Here is a 20,727-nt window from a genome sequence, read left to right on the forward strand (position 1 = left end):
CTCTAAGTTCGGTATCCGACTCAACCCTCGATTTAATAACCTGATTCTACTAACTCGATTTTTAGGATATGACATCGTCCAAGCTAAATTTACTTCAGGTTAGGGCTGAACTTATATCACAACACATCAAGTTACTCATCCGAGCGAAACCTGTGTTATATAATACTCGAGGATCCGCAACGAATGTTGGATCTCGTTAAAGTCTGTAATAATCTTTGTACAAGAGTGCATAAGACCTATTTGTAATGCCCCGTACCCAAGACCGTTGCCGGAGTCGAACACGAGGTGTTAACGGACTTAATTCATTACTTAAACAGCTCATACAATTCATTTTAAAATTTCTAGACAAGCTGGCTAACTGCATCATAGTCGCTTTAAAAATCATATATTGAGTTCCGAAACTTGAAATATAATTCCGTAAATTTTTCCTGAAACTAGACTCATATATCTATCTACTAATTTTTTTCTAGAATTTTTGGTCTGGCCAATTAGTACAGTTTATTAGTTAAAGTCTCCCCTATTTCAGGGTTCAACTACTCTGACCTCTGTGTATTACGAATCAGGTATCTCCCTGTACAGAGCTTCAATGACTATGCCGTTTGTCTCTAATAAAACTAGACTCAATAAGGAATCTGTAAATATAAAGCATGACTTCTAATTATCTTTGTAAAATTTATGGTGAATTTCCAAAGTCAGAACAGGGGATCCAGAAATCACTCTGGCCCTGTTTCACAAAAATTTAAACATCTCATAAAGTATAACTCATATACCTATTTTGTTCCATCCATATGAAAATAGACTCATAATTCTTCAATTCCATATATTATTCATCATCTAATTGTATCTCTAATATTTTTAGTGATTTTTCAAACTCACGTCACTGCTGCTGACTGAATCTATTTTATGGTAAATTTTACCTATTTCATGGTTTCCATGGATTAGCTAGCAATTTAGCATACATAACACCAAATATGATCATGATTAGCCATTCCAATGGCTAATCATTACCAAGCATTTCCATACCACTCAATAACCATATCATAAGACTATATACACAAAATGATTATAATGCTATACATGCCATACTCAAAATATACAAGCCATTATGCCAAGATGGTATACGGATAGTGTGAGCGTGCCTCCGACCGTTTCTGATTTCCGAGCTGGCTTGTCAACACTACAAGGAATGAAAAGGAGGGAGTAAGCATAAATGCTTAGTAAGTTCACATGCAAATAGCAAGTAACATAACTATATAAGCAAACATAAAACATCATTTGCATAATCATCACCGAGACATTCATATCACATTTTCATTTATCATCTTACCATATTGTTGTTATATCGAGTTTTCAACCCGAGGGTTAAGTACATACATGTTCAAAGTATCCATTTCACAACACTTACCAATACGTCCCTTTCATCTTGAGTATTCCTCCATTTGAGTAGAATTTTACCCGTTGAACACATCGGAATATAATTCGGATACATGGAAAGTTTGCACATAAGTGCCACATATGTAGCCAAGCTACCATGTAACCCGCCCATAAGTGAACTCGGACTCAACTCAACGAGCTCAGATGCCTAGTTACATCTCTCGAACTCGGACTCAACTCAACGAGTTCGGACATTCGCATCCATAAGTGAACTCGGACTCAACTCAACGAGTTCGGATGCTCAACCATCCTAATGACATGTCACTTGTATCCTAATCTATTCCTAAGGTTCAAACGGGCTTTTTCCCTCGATCTCACATTTGCCGTCTTCCATGGAATATCGAAACCGATACTTGTAGCAATTCATATTTATCAAGTAGTAAACATAATTTGCATATTACTCAACATTAACCACAAAGCATAATATTTCACGATTAAAAATCAGCGTATCATATAATTAACATCAATAACTTAAAAATAACAATTATGCTACATTATTTACACATGAACTTACCTCGTATGCGAAAATGGCTACTTTTACCATTTCGTCCACAACTTGGTATTTCCCCATTTTAGCCCGAATTTTAGTTTTCCTTGCTCTATCATTTAAAATATAGTCTAATTAGGACTCACATTATTCAAATTGACCCAAAATCATATTTTGGAAAAATTACAGTTTTGCCCCTAAACTTTCGCATATTTACACTTTTGCCCCAAAGCTCGTAAATTAAACTTCAGCCTATTTTCTTATGTTTTATGACATGCTGATCATTTTTCCCTTCTATGGAAACATCAAATTCTCACTCTAACATGTACTTATGACTATTAGGTATTTTTACCGATTAAGCCCTTTTGCTAGTTTTCGCTTAAAACCGAGTAGCACAAGTTGTCTAACATAATTTAAAACCTCATATTCTATCATAAAACACCAAAATACACAAATTTCACCTATGGGTATTTTTCCAAATATGAACCCTAGGTTGAATTATTGCTAGCAGAAGCTTAATCGAGCTACCGGGACTCCAAAAACGTAAAAATCATTAAAAACGAGGCTAGAACGAACTTACAATCGAGATTGGAAGCTTGAAAAACCCTAGCCATGGTTTCTCCTTGCTATATTTTTCCATGGGGTTGAAGATGAGAAAAATTGGCTTTTAATTTTGTATTTTAATTCATTTTACCCCTAAATGACCAAAATGCCCTTACTACTAAACTTTCCAAAAATTCCATCCATGTCCAATTTTTGTCCATAGACTTAGAAATTGGTAAAATTTCTATTTAAGACCTCCTAATTAATATTTCAAAACAATTTCATACTAGAAACTTCTAGAATGCAAGTTTTACAAATTATTCGATTTAGTCCCTAATTTCAATTTAAGCACTTTATGCATAAAATTTCTTCACGAAATTTTCACAAAATCATGCAATCATATCATAGACCTTAAAATAATCATAAAATAAATATTTCTATCTCAGATTTTGTGGTCACGAAACCACTATTCCGACTAGGCCCAAAATCAGGATATTAGAACTCTCCCCCCCTTCAGGGATTTTCGTCCTCGAAAATCTTACCAGAAAAGTGGTCTTCACTTTTAATCTCATATTCGGTGTCGAAGAACTTTCACTTAGGCTGTACCTCCAATACATCTCTTTAATTTCTCATATGATCTAAAAGCTTACAGTCTCAACTCTCAACTGTTCTTAAATTTTCAACCCTTCTCAGTTTCCCATGATATCATGACATAAAACTCGGATCTTAACTTGATTAATGGAGACCAGAATTCTAAGAAATCCAACAATAAAAGAGACCTAAAATTCCATGAATCTGATGAGTAGGAATTCATTCAATACAGATATGATTTATAGATCTCGCTAAACATTTAACAATAGGATACATCACATTTTTCCTCTTTCCACCATAGAAATAATTCTGATATGGCCTCAAGAATAATCCTTCTCATTTCCATCCCAATATCAACACTGACAAGGATAATTTTGATAGATCCCAATGTTCAGCTTTAACCCCTTTAGCAACTTCGATTTTATGTAACATCGAATGCTCTAAACTATCACATTACCTCACTGTCTTGAAACACATCACAATTCATACAACAGTACATTACTGAAAGTCAGGAAGTCTTTACTCAACGTAGACTAGTCTAGTTCAGACGCTACGGTTACCAATATTCTCATCTATCCAAACTTTGTCAACATGTAATAAACTTTTCAGCTTTCACAAGACGAAAACCTTATCATTCGTAGTGATTTTAACTAATATCCAACTCTTTCTAATAAAAATACACTTCTCGTTCAGACTATTTACTCTTTTATCCGTACAAAAATGAAATTATATTATCAGACTTGAAAAAAAATAATCCTGACATAATTGTCACATGAAATCTTTCAAATAAATAATTCACCATACCGACTGAAACTCGCGCTTTTATCACCTATGCCTTTACTGATGTCAAATCCTTATATAGAAATTAGAAAAAAATCCCAATACTAAAATCACCACATTACCAAGATCAAATTAGAAGTATAGTCATATTTGATATGATTATCACGAGCTGAAGAACGTACTTCGAACATGAGTCATAATTGACAAATTATGGAACAAAGATAACAAGAAAACTGAATAAAGAAATCCAGAATAAAGAGATCCAGGATAAAGAAACCAAAGATACGATACTATGCCGGAGAATCGAAAACCAAACTCATAGAGAAAATACAGAATACCCCGATAATTCTTCAAAGAAAGAAAGTCCAAAAGAAAACATCATTTAATCCCACTGGAATCAAATATAACAAGAACAATATATCTTCCCATACATATATATCAGATGAAGCATCAAGTAGAAGAAACAGAATCATAATATCATATGTATTCTCTCATCAATTCTTATCAGACGAAATGAAATAGAATACCCGATGAAATAGAGCAATATAAATTATAAACCAGTCAGACTACCAATGCTTTCATCCAACACCAAGATTAAAAGACATTCCCATATAACAAGAATTTCTTCAGAAGATCAATAGCCATAGAAATATTTCTGAGAACGGGTAAACACATAGAACATCTTAAAAGAGACTGCTAAATCTGTCCAGTCATAACTGTCACACTCAGATAGTTCACATTTCAAATATCATTTCCCCAACTAGTTCTGCCGTCACAAATTTCATATTAAACCATTCACTAAAGAATGCCAGTTCTGAATAAATTTCAATTTACACTTTTCTCGATCTTGCACCTGAGTAATTCGATTTACCAAAGAGAATTCCTTCTCTAATTGGGATAGTGCATAACTCCAATAATCTTTACGTCAATCCGATACTTTACTGGCTCTGACTTTACTTATCAGCTCATTTTCAATCTCTGATCATACTTATAATTATTCTATCACTAAACTCTTTGGGTTCTCAACTGGAAACTTATTCAATACAAATCTCATGAAATTCCATTATAAGTACCACTTCGGTAAGGGGGAGGGGTTGTAGGACCTCTGACTCGACTTTCTTATACATACACATATGACACAACTTCCATCATCATAGTAACATCATCAAAATCATGTCATTCATTCATGTTGGCTTACACCAATTTTCCTATTGTCCCATTTAGACAATTTACTTATGCATACATTCTATGTTTTCTAGACAGCTTTACTTATCCATTCATTTAATTAAATTAAGTCATGCTCATGACATCATATAAGACCAAACAAACATAGATATTTGCATCACAATCACAACTTTCATTTCGTGCATCATCATGTACATATCATTACAATCATATAATTCAGTCCAACAATTTAACATAGATAAGTTCATTTCATTATAATCCTTTATCTCATAAAAATTATATATCATTAACATTTATCAACATTCGACGTCCAAATCAAGACAAGGAAATTTTCACTCGTATCATAATATTATGACCTTTATTCATACCTCTACAACTTTCTATTTATTCCGTTCATCTTATCAAGTAAGCCATATACACTACATCATATGAGCATGAAGCAAATATGGATATTTATCACATATGTATCATAAACTTTTATTCATACTTTTCTAAACCGAGACTTATCATAATCATAATTTTACTCAAATACCTTCACATAACATTGAACATGTTCGGCGCAGCTCGGTTGGAGAGTACCCTGTCTAAATAAGACGGTACTCATACGCGTCGGAAGACATCACACTATCACAGATCAGTGGCATGTATAGCTAAACTTCTACACATGCTAGGTTAGTCCGAGAACCGACTAAACCTGCTCTGATACCACTAAATGTAACGCCCCGTACCCAAGCCCATTTCCGGAGTCAAACACGAGGTGTTAACGGACTTAATTCATTACTTAAACAGCTCATACAATTCATTTTAAAATTTCCAGACAAGCTGGCTAACTGCATCACAGTCTCTTTAAAAATCATATATCGAGTTCCGAAACTCGAAATATAATTCAATAAATTTTTCCTGAAACTAGACTCATATATCTATCTACTAATTTTTTTCTAGAATTTTTGGTCTAGCCAATTAGTACAGTTTATTAGTTAAAGTCTCCCCTATTTCAGGGTTCAACTACTCTGACCTCTGTGTATTACGAATCAGGTATCTCCCTGTACAGAGCTTCAATGACTATGCCGTTTGTCTCTAATAAAACTAGACTCAATAAGGAATCTGTAACTATAAAGCATGACTTATAATTATCTTTGTAAAATTTATGGTGAATTTCCAAAGTCAGAACAGGGGATCCAGAAATCGCTCTGGCCCTATTTCACAAAAATTTAAACATCTCATAAAATATAACTCATATACCTGTTTTGTTCCATCCATATGAAAATAGACTCATAATTCTTCAATTCCATATATTATTCATCATCTAATTGTATCTCTAATATTTTTAGTGATTTTTCAAACTCACGTCACTGCTGCTGACTGAATCTATTTTATGGTAAATTTTACTTATTTCATGGTTTCCATGGATTAGCTAGCAATTTAGCATACATAACACCAAATATGATCATGATTAGCCATTCCAATGGCTAATCATTACCAAGCATTTCCATACCACTCAATAACCATATCATAAGACTATATACACAAAATGATTATAATGCTATACATGCCATACTCAAAATATACAAGCCATTATGCCAAGATGGTATACGGATAGTGTGAGCGTGCCTCCGACCGTTTCTGATTTCCGAGCTGGCTTGTCAACACTACAAGGAATGAAAAGGAGGGAGTAAGCATAAATGCTTAGTAAGTTCACATGCAAATAGCAAGTAACATAACTATATAAGCAAACATAAAACATCATTTGCATAATCATCACCGAGACATTCATATCACATTTTCATTTATCATCTTACCATATTGTTGTTATATCGAGTTTTCAACCCGAGGGTTAAGTACATACCTGTTCAAAGTATCCATTTCACAACACTTACCAATACGTCCCTTTCATCTTGAGTATTCCTCCATTTGAGTAGAATTTTACCCGTTGAACACATCGGAATATAATTCGGATACATGGAAAGTTTGCACATAAGTGCCACATATGTAGCCAAGCTACCATGTAACCCGCCCATAAGTGAACTCGGACTCAACTCAACGAGCTCGGGCGTTCGCATCCATAAGTGAACTCGGACTCAACTCAACGAGCTCAGATGCCTAGTTACATCTCTCGAACTCGGACTCAACTCAACGAGTTCGGACATTCACATCCATAAGTGAACTCGGACTCAACTCAACGAGTTCGGATGCTCAACCATCCTAGTGACATGTCACTTGTATCCTAATCTATTCCTAAGGTTCAAACGGGCTTTTTCCCTCGATCTCACATTTGCCGTCTTCCATGGAATATCGGAACCGATACTTGGTAGCAATTCATATTTATCAAGTAGTAAACATAATTTGCATATTACTCAACATTAACCACAAAGCATAATATTTCACGATTAAAAATCAGCGTATCATATAATTAACATCAATAACTTAAAAATAACAATTATGCTACATTATTTACACATGAACTTACCTCGTATGCGAAAATGACTACTTTTACCATTTCGTCCACAACTTGGTATTTTCCCCATTTTAGCCCGAATTTTAGTTTTCCTTGCTCTATCATTTAAAATATAGTCTAATTAGGACTCACATTATTCAAATTGACCCAAAATCATATTTTTGAAAAATTACAGTTTTTCCCCTAAACTTTCACATATTTACACTTTTGCCCCAAAGCTCGTAAATTAAACTTCAGCCTATTTTCTTATGTTTTATGACATGCTGATCATTTTCCCCTTCTATGGCAACATCAAATTCTCACTCTAACATGTACTTATGACTATTAGGTATTTTTACCGATTAAGCCTTTTTGCTAGTTTTCGCTTAAAACCGAGTAGCACAAGTTGTCTAACATAATTTAAAACCTCATATTCTATCATAAAACACCAAAATACACAAATTTCACCTATGGGTATTTTTCCAAATATGAACCCTAGGTTGAATTATTGCTAGCATAAGCTTAATCGAGCTACCGGGATTCCAAAAACGTAAAAATCATTAAAAACGAGGCTAGAACGGACTTACAATCGAGCTTGGAAGCTTGAAAAACCCTAGCCATGGTTTCTCCTTGCTATATTCGGCCATGGGGTTGAAGATGAGCAAAATTGGCTTTTAATTTTGTATTTTAATTCATTTTACCCCTAAATGACCAAAATGCCCTTACTACTAAACTTTCCAAAAATTCCATCCATGTCCAATTTTTGTCCATAGACTTAGAAATTGGTAAAATTGCTATTTAAGGCCTCCTAATTAATATTTCAAAACAATTTCATACTAGAAACTTCTAGAATGCAAGTTTTACAAATTATTCGATTTAGTCCCTAATTTCAATTTAAGCACTTTATGCATAAAATTTCTTCACGAAATTTTCACACAATCATGCAATCATATCATAGACCTTAAAATAATCATAAAATAATTATTTCTATCTCAGATTTTGTGGTCACGAAACCACTATTCCGACTAGGCCCAGAATCAGGATATTACACTGTTGGCATGCCAATCATATTGTAACCTTTTACTAAGTTTACACGGGCATCAATTTCACAAATTTCAATACCATCCCTGTAATTATTGACATTTACAAATCACACCTTGTAAAGGATCACATCTTTAATTTCCATATCATGTAATCGTCCATATTTTCACATTCGTACCTTGTATTACTACGTAATAGTCATTCATCACACAATGTTCAATTCACTCCATTACTATCCATATATGTCAATTTCACAAGTATTTCAACTATATTCAAACATATACATATATATATATATTAAATTAAACACAAGATTACATATAACATAAAGTGAGATAGTAAGTTTCATATGGACTTACTTGTTTAAAATGTGAAATGAGTGGATTCTTCAGGGGTTAATCCACAATTTTAGCTTTTCTCCTATTAGCCCCACATTGACACAAATCTTGATCTATACAATTATTTTTTTATAACCAATCAATACCAAACATTTTCATACTATGCCATGATATGCATGATGCTATATAAATCTATTTTCTGATTCATCTCATATTTTATATTTTATTCAATTTAATCCCTGAACTCTAGATAAGCATAACTTTCGGTTCCTAATTTTGGATTAAAATTCAATTTCATATATTTTAATTAAGGACTATATACTTTCTATTTCTAACATAATTTTATGACAATTTTTATATTTATTCAATTTTTATTATATATAGTATATTTTTATAATGTAACTATAAGAATTGTTTTGGAAGAGAAGAAATGAGGCAGAATGGCCAGGGGCCAAGTGTGGCTTGCTCAACTATTTGCAAACCTAATTTAGAGACTTGGAAACCCTGATAGCAATGCCTGCATCCTGCAACATATATGGACTATTCTATTCCAGTTATCTCTCCTGAATAACTAGGATGTTGTTTTTTAATTTTTTTAATTATTATAAATATAAATATTTAAAATTTCAAGAATTAGAATCAAATTTACTTTATGTAAATATTAAAATTAAAATTTTTTAATTTTTTTTAAAAATTAACAAAATATGTGAACTTACAAACTAAATTTCTTATTATATCAATAAAAAAGATTACTCAAGATTCATTAAAGGTTAGAGCACTTAAGCAATTAAAATGGGTAAAATATTGAAATGATTACTAAACTACTATTTGTGTTCTATTTTGGTAATTAAATTTTTAATTTTTTCAATTTAATCATTAAAATATTTGAAATTAAATTTTTTGTCATAAAATGACAAATGTTGTAAAAAATTGAGGACTAAATATGTTAATTTTGTTATGTTTAGAATCAAATTAATAAAATGTGAAAATATTGAAAGGCTAAATTTATTATTAGACCATATCAACACTATCAAATTTAAAAAAAAAATTGATTTTAACTAATTTATGACTAAATAAAACATTAAAAATTGAATGAAAAAAATTTAATTACTCAATAATTTAATCACCATTAATTTTTGGTAATAGTTTAATGAATTAAAATTTGCAATTTGTTTTTCTTGAGAAAAGTTAACATTTTATTTCATTTCTTAATCATAAAGGCAAAGCTGAAGGGAAAATAAATATACAAAAGCGTGTGTTCTCATAAAGGAAGGCCTTTTCTCTTCCACTTTAATCATTTGCTTCACTCTTTCCAACCAATATATTATTGACTATAATACCCTTTCACATTAGAACTCATATTTATTTCTCATTTTTCTTGTTATTGTACAATTGAAAAATAAAAACATATACTCCCTATTTTTTATTTATATTCTTTTTTGAAGAAAGTCAATAATTTTTTATTTGAGTTTTAAAACTCACGTTTATCCTTCACAATATTTAATCATCTCTCCACTATTTGATAATTTAATTATCATATTTGTCTATTCATATAATTTAATATGGATTTGGAAAAAAAATTAAAAAATTAAAAAATTTAATTCGTTCATTAAGTTGTAATTTCACTTCTCTATATTAATTAAGATCGTTCTTTTTACTAAAATTTTTTTTCATTGAAAGCTTAGCTACAAATTGTACATTAAAAAGTTTATTACAAAGTATTCACCTTAAAAATATATTCCTACCATGAAATATAGTTGTATTATTTCTAAATTGTACAAAACCAAGTTAGCATGCATGCTCGCTCTAAATAGGCATTATAAATTTGTAAATTTTCAGATAGTATGAACATTATATCTTTAGAGTCGTGTTTTAATGATTTTACTTCCATGGAATCTAGAGGTAACATGATTACATATAATAAGTTCAAATAAAATCTTAACTAAAATTTTTATAAAAATATTTCGATATTTCACAAGTTTACAAATATACTATCAATTGAAACATGCATCTAAAACTAACATTATATAAACTTAAAAGAACCGCAGTTACATTGACAAGTTCAGTTGATTTATTATTAAATTATTAAATTAATCTTTCGATGAATATAGGTAAATTAATAGTCTAAAAATATTAATAAGATTAACATTATAAAATAAATATATTTATTACTTAATTTTTATTAATTTACAAAAGTCAATACTTATAAAATTTAATATTTTATGAAATAACACCGTTTCAAATCAATTAAAAGGAGCCGCAATTTTCAGTTTTGTCATTTGTGAAAACATTTTGTTCTGCTGATGAAACAGTAATAGAGGACAAAGAGAGGGTTAGATTTGGAAGAAAAATAGGGGACAGCTAGATTTAGTATTCTTTAATGTGGCGTGAAACCGTGTTTTGCTACGAGGTTCCGCCGCCCATTCTGCACACTTGTCACCAATCACCCTCGTTTGTTTTCGTCTCTCTGCCTTTCCGCGTACCAAACCCCCTAACGTAATTTGCATAACACGACACGTCCACATACTAATCCCAATTATCATCCCCAGTCCTTCACTTCTCTCATCTGCAATTATAAATCTTATCATCTCTCATCTGCAACCAAATATCTTAGGCTTACTAACGAAGCTTAATATGGCGAAGACGAAGGGTGATGTAGCTCAAAGAGCATGGAGTCTATTGCGTTTAGCATTATTATGGGCGAGAAAAGGTGGGGTGTTCAGGAGACGGCTGATGATGGAGCTACGATTGCTGCCTAAGTTCCTCAAGGGTCTTGCTCATCATCAACCTCATCGTCATCACCAACTGATGAGCCATTATAAGGAACGCCAGCTTTCATTCGACGAGACGCCCATTTTTCACATCAAGATGCACCGTCCAGCCTCCATGCGATTCCTCCTTCCTTGCATTAGCACTGAGGAAGTCGATTTTGACTATGATTTCGGTCCCAATGATTACGATGGGGTTTACGGGTATAATGATGGTGGGAGAAAGAGTTACTCAACGGCATCTGATACTGACGAAGAAGATGGAGAAGTGGAAGAGTGTGGATATGAAGGATGTGATGAGAAAGAGAACAGTCCATATTATGCAGTGGAGGAAGAAGGGATTGATTCAAAGGCGGAGAAGTTCATAGCTAGCTTCTATGAGCAAATGAGGTTACAAAGACAGGTTTCATATTTGGAATATAGTGAAAAGCTTAGCACAGGCTCAAAAAGCTAGAATCTCCACAAATATGTCAACTTCATCATATTGCATATCCTACAATATCTATATTTTTTTCTTCTTTTTAATTTTTTTATTATTTGAGTTACAGAGCGTTTTGTAAGAGATGATCAAACAAAGACACTACAGCTTTTTTTTTTTAACGAGGATTCGTGTGTTTATAGTTTCATCAATAAGATTTAAAGACTTACATTTTGAGTGCAATAAGTTGATGCTTTTGTATTCAATAACAGATTCACAGGAGTTTCATGAATTTTCTTAAAAAAATAATTTGGGGTGTAATTAAAAATTTTAAATTTTTTATGAGATTAAGAATGAAATTTTTCAAAAATTTTTGAGAGGTCCTGCAACCATTTAGCACTGCCTTTGTTTGTATTAATGCTATTTATAAACGTCCACTCAACGGATGAAGTACGAATTGTTTGAACATCCCTACCTTTATAAATAGGAAAAATATTTGCTTCCAAAATTTTAAATTTTACAAATAAATTTATTTTAAGAAAAAGAGATATATGTTAATCTTTTAAACCTATTTATAAAAATAAAAAAAATATTGTTAGTGTATTATATATTTATAGATATATATATAAAAGATTATTATCTTATACATGGCCAGTGAAATGAAAAACTCTACAAATAGATAAAATTATTATCCTATACACTATTAATGAAATATACCACTTGTTTTTAAGTGTATATATATATATATATGTGTGTGTGTGAGTATTTGCGAGTGTAATTACTCAATGAAGTAAAAGGCAAGGCATTTAGCAAAACGTAAATATCAAACATATGTTTATTATTTAAAGCCGTAAAGTTGTTGGTATTTTAGGCTAAAATCAATCATTTTCATCTCATGGCGCCTGATATGTACACATTCCTTTCAGCAACTCATAATGCAATCTCTCATCAAACCAACACCAGAAATCTACTATTTTTTAAAATCTGAATTCACCTTTGAATTTTAAATTTATTTATTATCTGACTTTACTATATATTTAAATCTAATTAAAATATTCTTTGAATATTTGAATTCATTAAATATTCATATTTAATATTTTAAAATAACAATTTTTAAAAATAAAAGGAATAATGAATTAGGATATCAAATCTAAATCTATTATTCATAAAAAAAAATAAAGTCTATTATCCAAACAATCATTACCCACAAAATTGAAACAAATTCGAATAATGAATATTCAAAGATTAATATCTGCATTCAACATTAAATAATCGTAAAGTGCAAGTAAGGTACTCAAATTCTAATAGAAAAATTTTAGATTGGGGGCAAAATGAATTTTTAATTTTTACAATTTATTTGAATAGCTTATATCTTTATAGTTTTTAAAAGGTTAAATCGATTTTTTATCATTTTTAGAGGCTAAAGTGTAATTTTATTTTTACTAATTTAAAATTTTAAAAAATTTAAAAGACTTAAATAAAAAATTTTATATTTTAGGAGCTGCCAAAGCACCTGCGAACCACTCGGCTACACCCCTGCGAACATGTGTTTCATCCACAATATAACGTGAACAATAAAAAGGAAAGCAGTCAAAAAGCATATCTCAAGCCAAATGCAGGAAGAGCTCAATTATGGGTTGCTAGACCAAGCATGTGAACTTTATTCAGATTCCTTCATCTTTGGTTATAGAGACGGTGGAGACTATATGAGGAAGCATGTGAACTTTATTTAGCTCCTTCTTAGTTATTCACATGGATGCAGCATGAGGATGCTCCATGTTCTTCCACATATGTACAATAAAATTTACTTACATATCGTAAAAGAACTAATATCAAAATTTAACCATTAAAATATGATTGAAAGGAGAATAAAGACTTGTTAGAACAGTCTCAGAATTACAACTATATGAAAACTTTGTTTGAAGAGGCAGTTGAAGCAACCTAAATTTGATAACTACGTCAAATAGGAGCTTCAATTGCCTAACAACTAAAGTTGTAAGTTGCAAACATAATTCTGCTTAGCATTGGGGAAAGAGAGTTAAAAAAAAAATCCATGGAAATTCAGTGATGTAAGAAGTTCAGGCAAACTTCGACACATAATTCTGCTTAGGATTGACAAAAGGGAGTTATTTTTAATTTAAAACGTTAAAAAAATGAATGGAAATTCAGTGAGGTAAGAAGTTCAGGTAAACGTTGATAAGATATTCCTCTTCAGCGTGAATTCATCAGTTTTTGCTTGGCTTATTGACTGCACAATAAAACCCAGAAAACAAATAAAAAATTCATGGCTTAATACCATCTCAAATGGCACAACAAGAAGAATTTTACTTATATTCAACAGCAAAGATTCTTACCTTGTCAAGAATGCGTTCCAGCCGTTCAATTTCCTTCTTGGGATAATCAGCACCTTTTTCCAAACAGCTTTTAGCAGCTTTCAAGTAGATCTTTCCATACCTGTTCAAGCTTAGACAAGACTGTTTTCTTGTCGTCATTGCTAGCAGACACAAATTCCTTCACTAATGTGTCCAAGCTTGGCAAAATACCAGCCTATGCAGAAAGGAAGGGGAGAACGATTTTACCTCCTATAGAAAGACAAACATGATATAGCATTATATATACTATGCTAACCTTTGAAGTTAGCTGCCCTTTTGTATCACGACTGGTGCCACACTTCTCATTGATGAAACTAACAAAGTCATCCAATTCCCTTTCACCATGGTAGTCTTCTCCAGCTTTATTGCCCTTTGGGAAAAATTGCAATGTTGGATATCCACTTACTCCATAGCTGCACTTAAAGCAGAGAATTTCTAATCTTTAACTCTCAAAGACAAAGGGTTGGGCTTATTGGCTAAGTTATGCTTACTTTTCAGCTACATCTGTGTATTTGTCAACATCTAGATTGGCTATCACTACATCTTCTTCCAATTTAAACGCTGTAGCTAATTTCTCATAAATCTGTAGGGACAAAGACAAAGGGTTAGAAAGGAAATCACCACTTGGAACCAAAACGATCATGCTGCCTTTATTAAGCATCGATATAGATGATAACAGGAGTGAGGCTTTTGCAATGACCACACCTGGCAGAAAACCAATACAGAACTTGATCAGACCACTTTTTGCAGAAAAGATTGAAGCAAAAGAATATCAACAACAAAACAAAAAAGGTGCATGCTTACCAAGGTGCATAAAACTCAACCAGCACATATTTGGTCTCATCAAGGACAATCTCATTAAAATTATCATCATTTAGCACCACAACACTGGATGGCAAATTGGCAATCTTCACATTGGTCCCTATAAAACAAGACATTAGCAAATCAAAATCCTAGTGGGTTTAGACATTGGTCCCTATAATCTACCTCCTTCACTGTTTACGAACTCAGCAAGGGACTCTGCAGTGCGTGGTCCTACATACCTGGATAGAACAATTTTTATCTACTAAGAGCATGTTTTAAATAAAATATTGATTCCAATACCAAAACTTAAACAAGACTAAAACTCACTTTTTAGGTTCCAAAGAGCCTTTAGGAAACCACTGAATGGTTGGGTAGCCTTGAACATCATACTTGGTGCATACACTCTTATGCTCATCACAGTCCACCTACAATGGCATCAACAAAAGAAAAGAATTCCAAATAAAACCAATTGCAATATATAGCAAGAAAAACATTATATCGCTAACCTTTCCAATCAAGACGGACTTAGCCCTCTTGAAATTAGCCCCAAGCTTCTCAAACTCAGGAGCTAGCTTCTTACAGTGACCACACCTGTAATTGGATAAATATATGATTTTGAGAATGTAAATAGCACGAAATGGAATTAAGGAAAAAAATCGTTTGATCCTAATAAACAAGCATTAAAAAACCAAGGGAAAAAGAAAAAAATCATGGATGTTGTCGTCACATTGGTGTAGCTGAAGATGGATCTAAGGAGCGATTAATGTAAAACACCAAAAATCATAAAGCATGAGATTAATAAAAAAGAGGGCGATGAAGAATGTAACCAAGGGGCATAGAACTCGACGAGAGCTCCTCGGTCGTGACCAACTTCTTTGTCGAAGTTTTGTTGGGTTAGAACGAGGACGTCGTCGGCCAAGGCTGATGAAGCGAATAACAAACCCAAGGTTCCGAACGCTAACAACATCTCCATTTCTTGTTTATCCTTTGTTTCTAGTTTTCGATCTTACGTACTATTTTCTATCGACAATTACGATACCATTTCGTTATAGTAAACTATCTTTTTTTTGGGATAAAATTTTAGAAAAGGTTGGGCTTTGGTGGACTTAAAGCCCAATCACTGAATGGGGGACTCTGCTTCAAACTTAAAACCCAATCTGTCATTCCATGGACTAATGAAGTGAGCTGCTAATGATGAAATGTAGCATCAAATCAATGTGAATCTTTTCAACTAGTTTGTTTTTATTTGGATCAACGAGATTTTTTTTTTCTTACAATCGCAAAAAATATTAGGGTAAAAGTAGGAGTTAAATTATATTTTCTTCGTTTTATTTAAAAAATAATAAATTAATTTATGTAGGTTAGATTAAAAAGTAAATTCATTATTCTGCTAAAATTTTTATCCATTTTTACTATTAATAACTAGTCTTTGTACATGTGCATGGGTACATATGGTGTGCCAAATGTCACTGTCTAATTTTTCCATTAGTATTTAACAATATAAATTGATGAATTTTTTAACAAAAATGATTGGTTTACTTTTTGGCTTAACGTACAAGGATAAATTTATTCATTTTTTAATTAAAGGGGTACAATTAACGTACAAGGATAAATTTATTCATTTTTTAATTAAAGGGGTACAATATAATCTGATTCTTAATATAAGGACTTTTCATGGCATTTTTACCAAAAACTAATGCCAAAAATATATTTATAATTTATTTCACAACTTAAAAAGAGTTTTTTTTAATATAACAAAAAAAATTAAAATACCAATTTAATAATTTTTTTTATTCTTTACCACTATTTAACTATTAAGCATTTCACTTTTATAAAATCAGTTGAAAAGTTGATAAAAGAGAAAATACAAATTCTTTTTGCTCTTAAGAAAATAATTATAAAGGGAAAAGTTAATAAAAGAGAAAAGCAAAATTCTTTTTGCTCTTAAGAAAATAATTATAAAAGAAAAAGTTGATAAAAGAGAAAAACAAAATTCTTTTTGCTCTTAAGTAAATAATTATAAAGAAAAAAAAATAAAGAAAAGGAATGTTAAAAGAAAGAAAATAATGTATAATAAAGGAAAGTAAAATATTCAAAATCTTCTTTTTTTGTTAAATTATGGAAAATAAAGAAAATGACTGGTTATAATTTTTTTCTCAATTAGATCTTTTTATGAAATAATTTATGCAAAAATTAATAAGATAAAAAATGTACTTTTGTATATTAAAATAAACCTCACTTTTCTTTTCATGCTTTTTCTTAAAATTGAGGTAAATAAAAATAAATGCTATATTTGGTTGGAGTGTTATTTTTTTTCCGAATGTTTTAGTTATTAGTTATAAATTAATCATAATTGAAAATTTTTAATTACTCATATGACTTGTTTGTGATAAAGAGAAGGAAATTTTTTTACTTAATTTGAAGATGCTTTATTTTTTTTATTGCGTGTTTAAATTTATACTAATTATTTTTTATTTTATGTCTAAATATTTTAGAACATATGTGTTAAATAAATTTTTCCCTTGTATCATTACGTTAATAACTAAATTTAATATAAGAAATTTAAGAGAAGAACCTCAAGTTGTGGTTTTAATGGCTTAAGTATTCATCTATCCCAAAAATTACTTCATTTCGAATCATCATTATATCCAAAATGTGTACCATAACTTAGTATGATGAATATAAAAACTCATACTGGTTTCTTTTTTAACTTAAAAAGGAAAAAAGGAGACGAAAAATTTTTCTTTTCTGATTTAAGGTGTAATTAATTTAAAATTTTTAATTAATTAAATTTATTTAATTAAAAATATATTCTCGTCCCAATTAGACATCCAAGTTGATATTTAAAACACATTTAGAATACCATGTAGGATTGTTGTTAAGGAGGTAACAGAGCTTAACGACAAAGTGACTATTTCGTAATAAAATGATAATATAAATTACTAAAACATAATATTTCAAATATAAGTGACTAAATTATAACACGAGGTAAAACAAAATTTAGTTTGCTTTTTTATTTTATTTTCAATTAAAAAATCCAAAAAGGTAGAGACAAGAAGAGTAGAAATTCATATTATGTATCAAATTTAAGAAGGGGACAGTTGAAGGAGCAGTAATAGACAAAATTTCTTATTATTCCACCCCCCCCCTCTTTTCTTTCCAAAAAAGTACGTTCGATTTTAATGCTTCCATATCAAATATTGACATGCGTTTGGAATTAGACTGCTAAATGTTTGTCTGGCCTCAACTCTTTACGCCTTTTTCATATATATTGTATAAGATAATGGTTAAATTTCACTTTATATCCCTTGTTTAAACTCAAATTTAAGTTTTGGCCTTTGTATTACACTCAAATTTGAGATCTAATCTCTATACTTTGATTTTAGATAATGTCATTAGCTAGTGTGAATACTTTATTCTAATTAAAATTTTGACATGGACTTTAAGAATTATTAGCGTCATTAAAATTCTTAATTAAATTTAAGTCCATTATAATGCTATTTTTTTATCATATAGCACCAAATGTGTATTTTTTAAATTCTAAAATGTCACAAGAGTATTTATCAAAAGTTATATTTAGTAAAATGATTAAATTTTAGGGTTGGTGTGATTAACTGTGTTTTAGCGAAGTTGATTTTATTTGTATAATAAGAGCTCTCCAGCATGATGAACTTTTAAAAGAAAAAGCAGGAATGAGTGATATTTGAACACGTTTTAAGAATGGTGATGTTCATGGTACATTGAGCAATTAATTAGGTAGTTGAACATCAGAGGAATCACATGAACAACAATTTTTGTTTTCTCTTTTTGCTATTTTCCCTTTCACCTACTGTTTTTGTTATACAAAAAAAAAAACTATGAAAACTGATATCCAAAACAACTAAAACCCCACGTGTACTTATTTAATTTGAACTTTGATTTTTTTCATTATCATGCATGAACACCAATTATTTTTATTTACTCACTTTCAAAATTATTAAAAACTATATTACCCTCTCTTCAAAAGACCAATTAACTCATACAAAATTAATTTTATTTCCGTTTTAGGCTAATTCATATTTAATTTATATTATTTTAAATTTTATATGTCTTTTTATTTATTAAAAGTTTTTATGTAGGTAACTTAATTTTTTAATGCTCAAACATATTATTATAAATTTAATTTTTATATGTTATAAATTACATGATATATAAATACAACATAATATAATATATTATAAAATAAAAAAATATACAAGACATGAACTTGGCCCATACCGTAAACGGATTTTGTCTATAACTTATGTTTCTAGTCTAAAATCTGAATAAATTTTCGGCCTTAGATAAATAGCTTTCATCTGTGAAAATTTTAAACTTAAAAGAAAACAAAACTTTGTTTTCAAAAAGCAATCAATATATATTCAATGTGATGTACGACATTGATGACAATTTTTTTTTCATAAAATATAGTTGTAAATATTATTATTTTTACCAACTCCATAAGTATAAAGTTATGTTTTATTGCAATGACAAATTTATGCATGTCAATCATTTAACCATGAAATGGGACTTCTGATTCTTACAGGATTAATGTAAGTTTGAGAGACATCCAACTTCTATTTCGAGTTTTAAGTACATTTAAACTGGAGACGAAAGAAAGAATTGTGGTCGTCTTGCAAAGTCGACTTAATAGGTATCATTGTTTCGTATAAGAATTTATCGAATTTAGAAAGAGAGATATAACAATTAAGTAGATTTTGGTTGAAAACTTTGACACCATAAATCTACATATAATAGATTACTGCAAAACAAATTCTTTAACACTTACTAGAAAATAAATAAAGAATTAAAAAATTAGAATTTTACTACACTATGTAAAATTTACTGTCTTAGAAACGAATTTACCCTGATCGATGTAATCATGTAGTAGATGTCGTTCTCTAAGGTTAGCACAGTGCTTTAATATTTGTATACCCAAATAAAAAATGTGGAATTCCATTGATATTGCTATTCTCCGGGAAATCCTAATAGGATCAATTTTCATTAAAATTTAGAAGGATGAACGTGATTCAAAGAAAAAATGACAGAATTTATAAGAGAATTATAAAGGAAGGTGATCCTTTCTAAAGTTTCTTATCCTTATAATTTATTATCCTGATTAGAGTATTTGATGTTGCTGAGGGACTTGTTTATGGAGACTTTTATGAGATAATTATTTAAGATAATTCAAGAGATAAATCTAACTTTTGAACTAGAATTTCAAGTCTATCAATAACACTGCTAAAGGAAGAATTGTCTAAGTTGAATGCTTTCCTATATTTTTATGGTGTTTTATTTGACACTCTTTTATGTTTTTTCTAGAAAGTTTAATTGATTGGTGTCACATCCACCAATAATAATTTTCTACACCTAAACAATAAATAAATTGCAGTATAAGGTAGGGTCTATTTTATAGAAATTAAGTTATTTAAAATTGTTGTTCAATTCAATCACGTTGCATGTCTAAATATTATATTACCCACGATATGTGAAGGTATGTACAAAAATAAAAAA

General features: G+C 30.5%; 1 protein-coding gene and 1 pseudogene across 1 annotated transcript; one reads left to right on the plus strand and one right to left on the minus strand.

The window, feature by feature from the left end:
- Positions 1-11,394: 11,394 nt before the first annotated feature.
- On the plus strand, positions 11,395-12,248 carry LOC107953062 (uncharacterized). Its single transcript, XM_016888290.2, has one exon. The coding sequence runs from the start codon at positions 11,468-11,470 to the stop codon at positions 12,053-12,055; it is 588 nt and encodes a 195-aa protein (XP_016743779.1). The 5' UTR covers positions 11,395-11,467; the 3' UTR covers positions 12,056-12,248.
- A 1,385-nt stretch (positions 12,249-13,633) lies between these two features.
- Positions 13,634-16,217, minus strand: LOC107955857 (probable protein disulfide-isomerase A6; annotated as a pseudogene).
- Positions 16,218-20,727: the final 4,510 nt, after the last annotated feature.

This window comes from Gossypium hirsutum, chromosome A07 (assembly GCF_007990345.1).
Source record: "Gossypium hirsutum isolate 1008001.06 chromosome A07, Gossypium_hirsutum_v2.1, whole genome shotgun sequence".
Classification (NCBI taxonomy): Eukaryota; Viridiplantae; Streptophyta; class Magnoliopsida; order Malvales; family Malvaceae; genus Gossypium; species Gossypium hirsutum.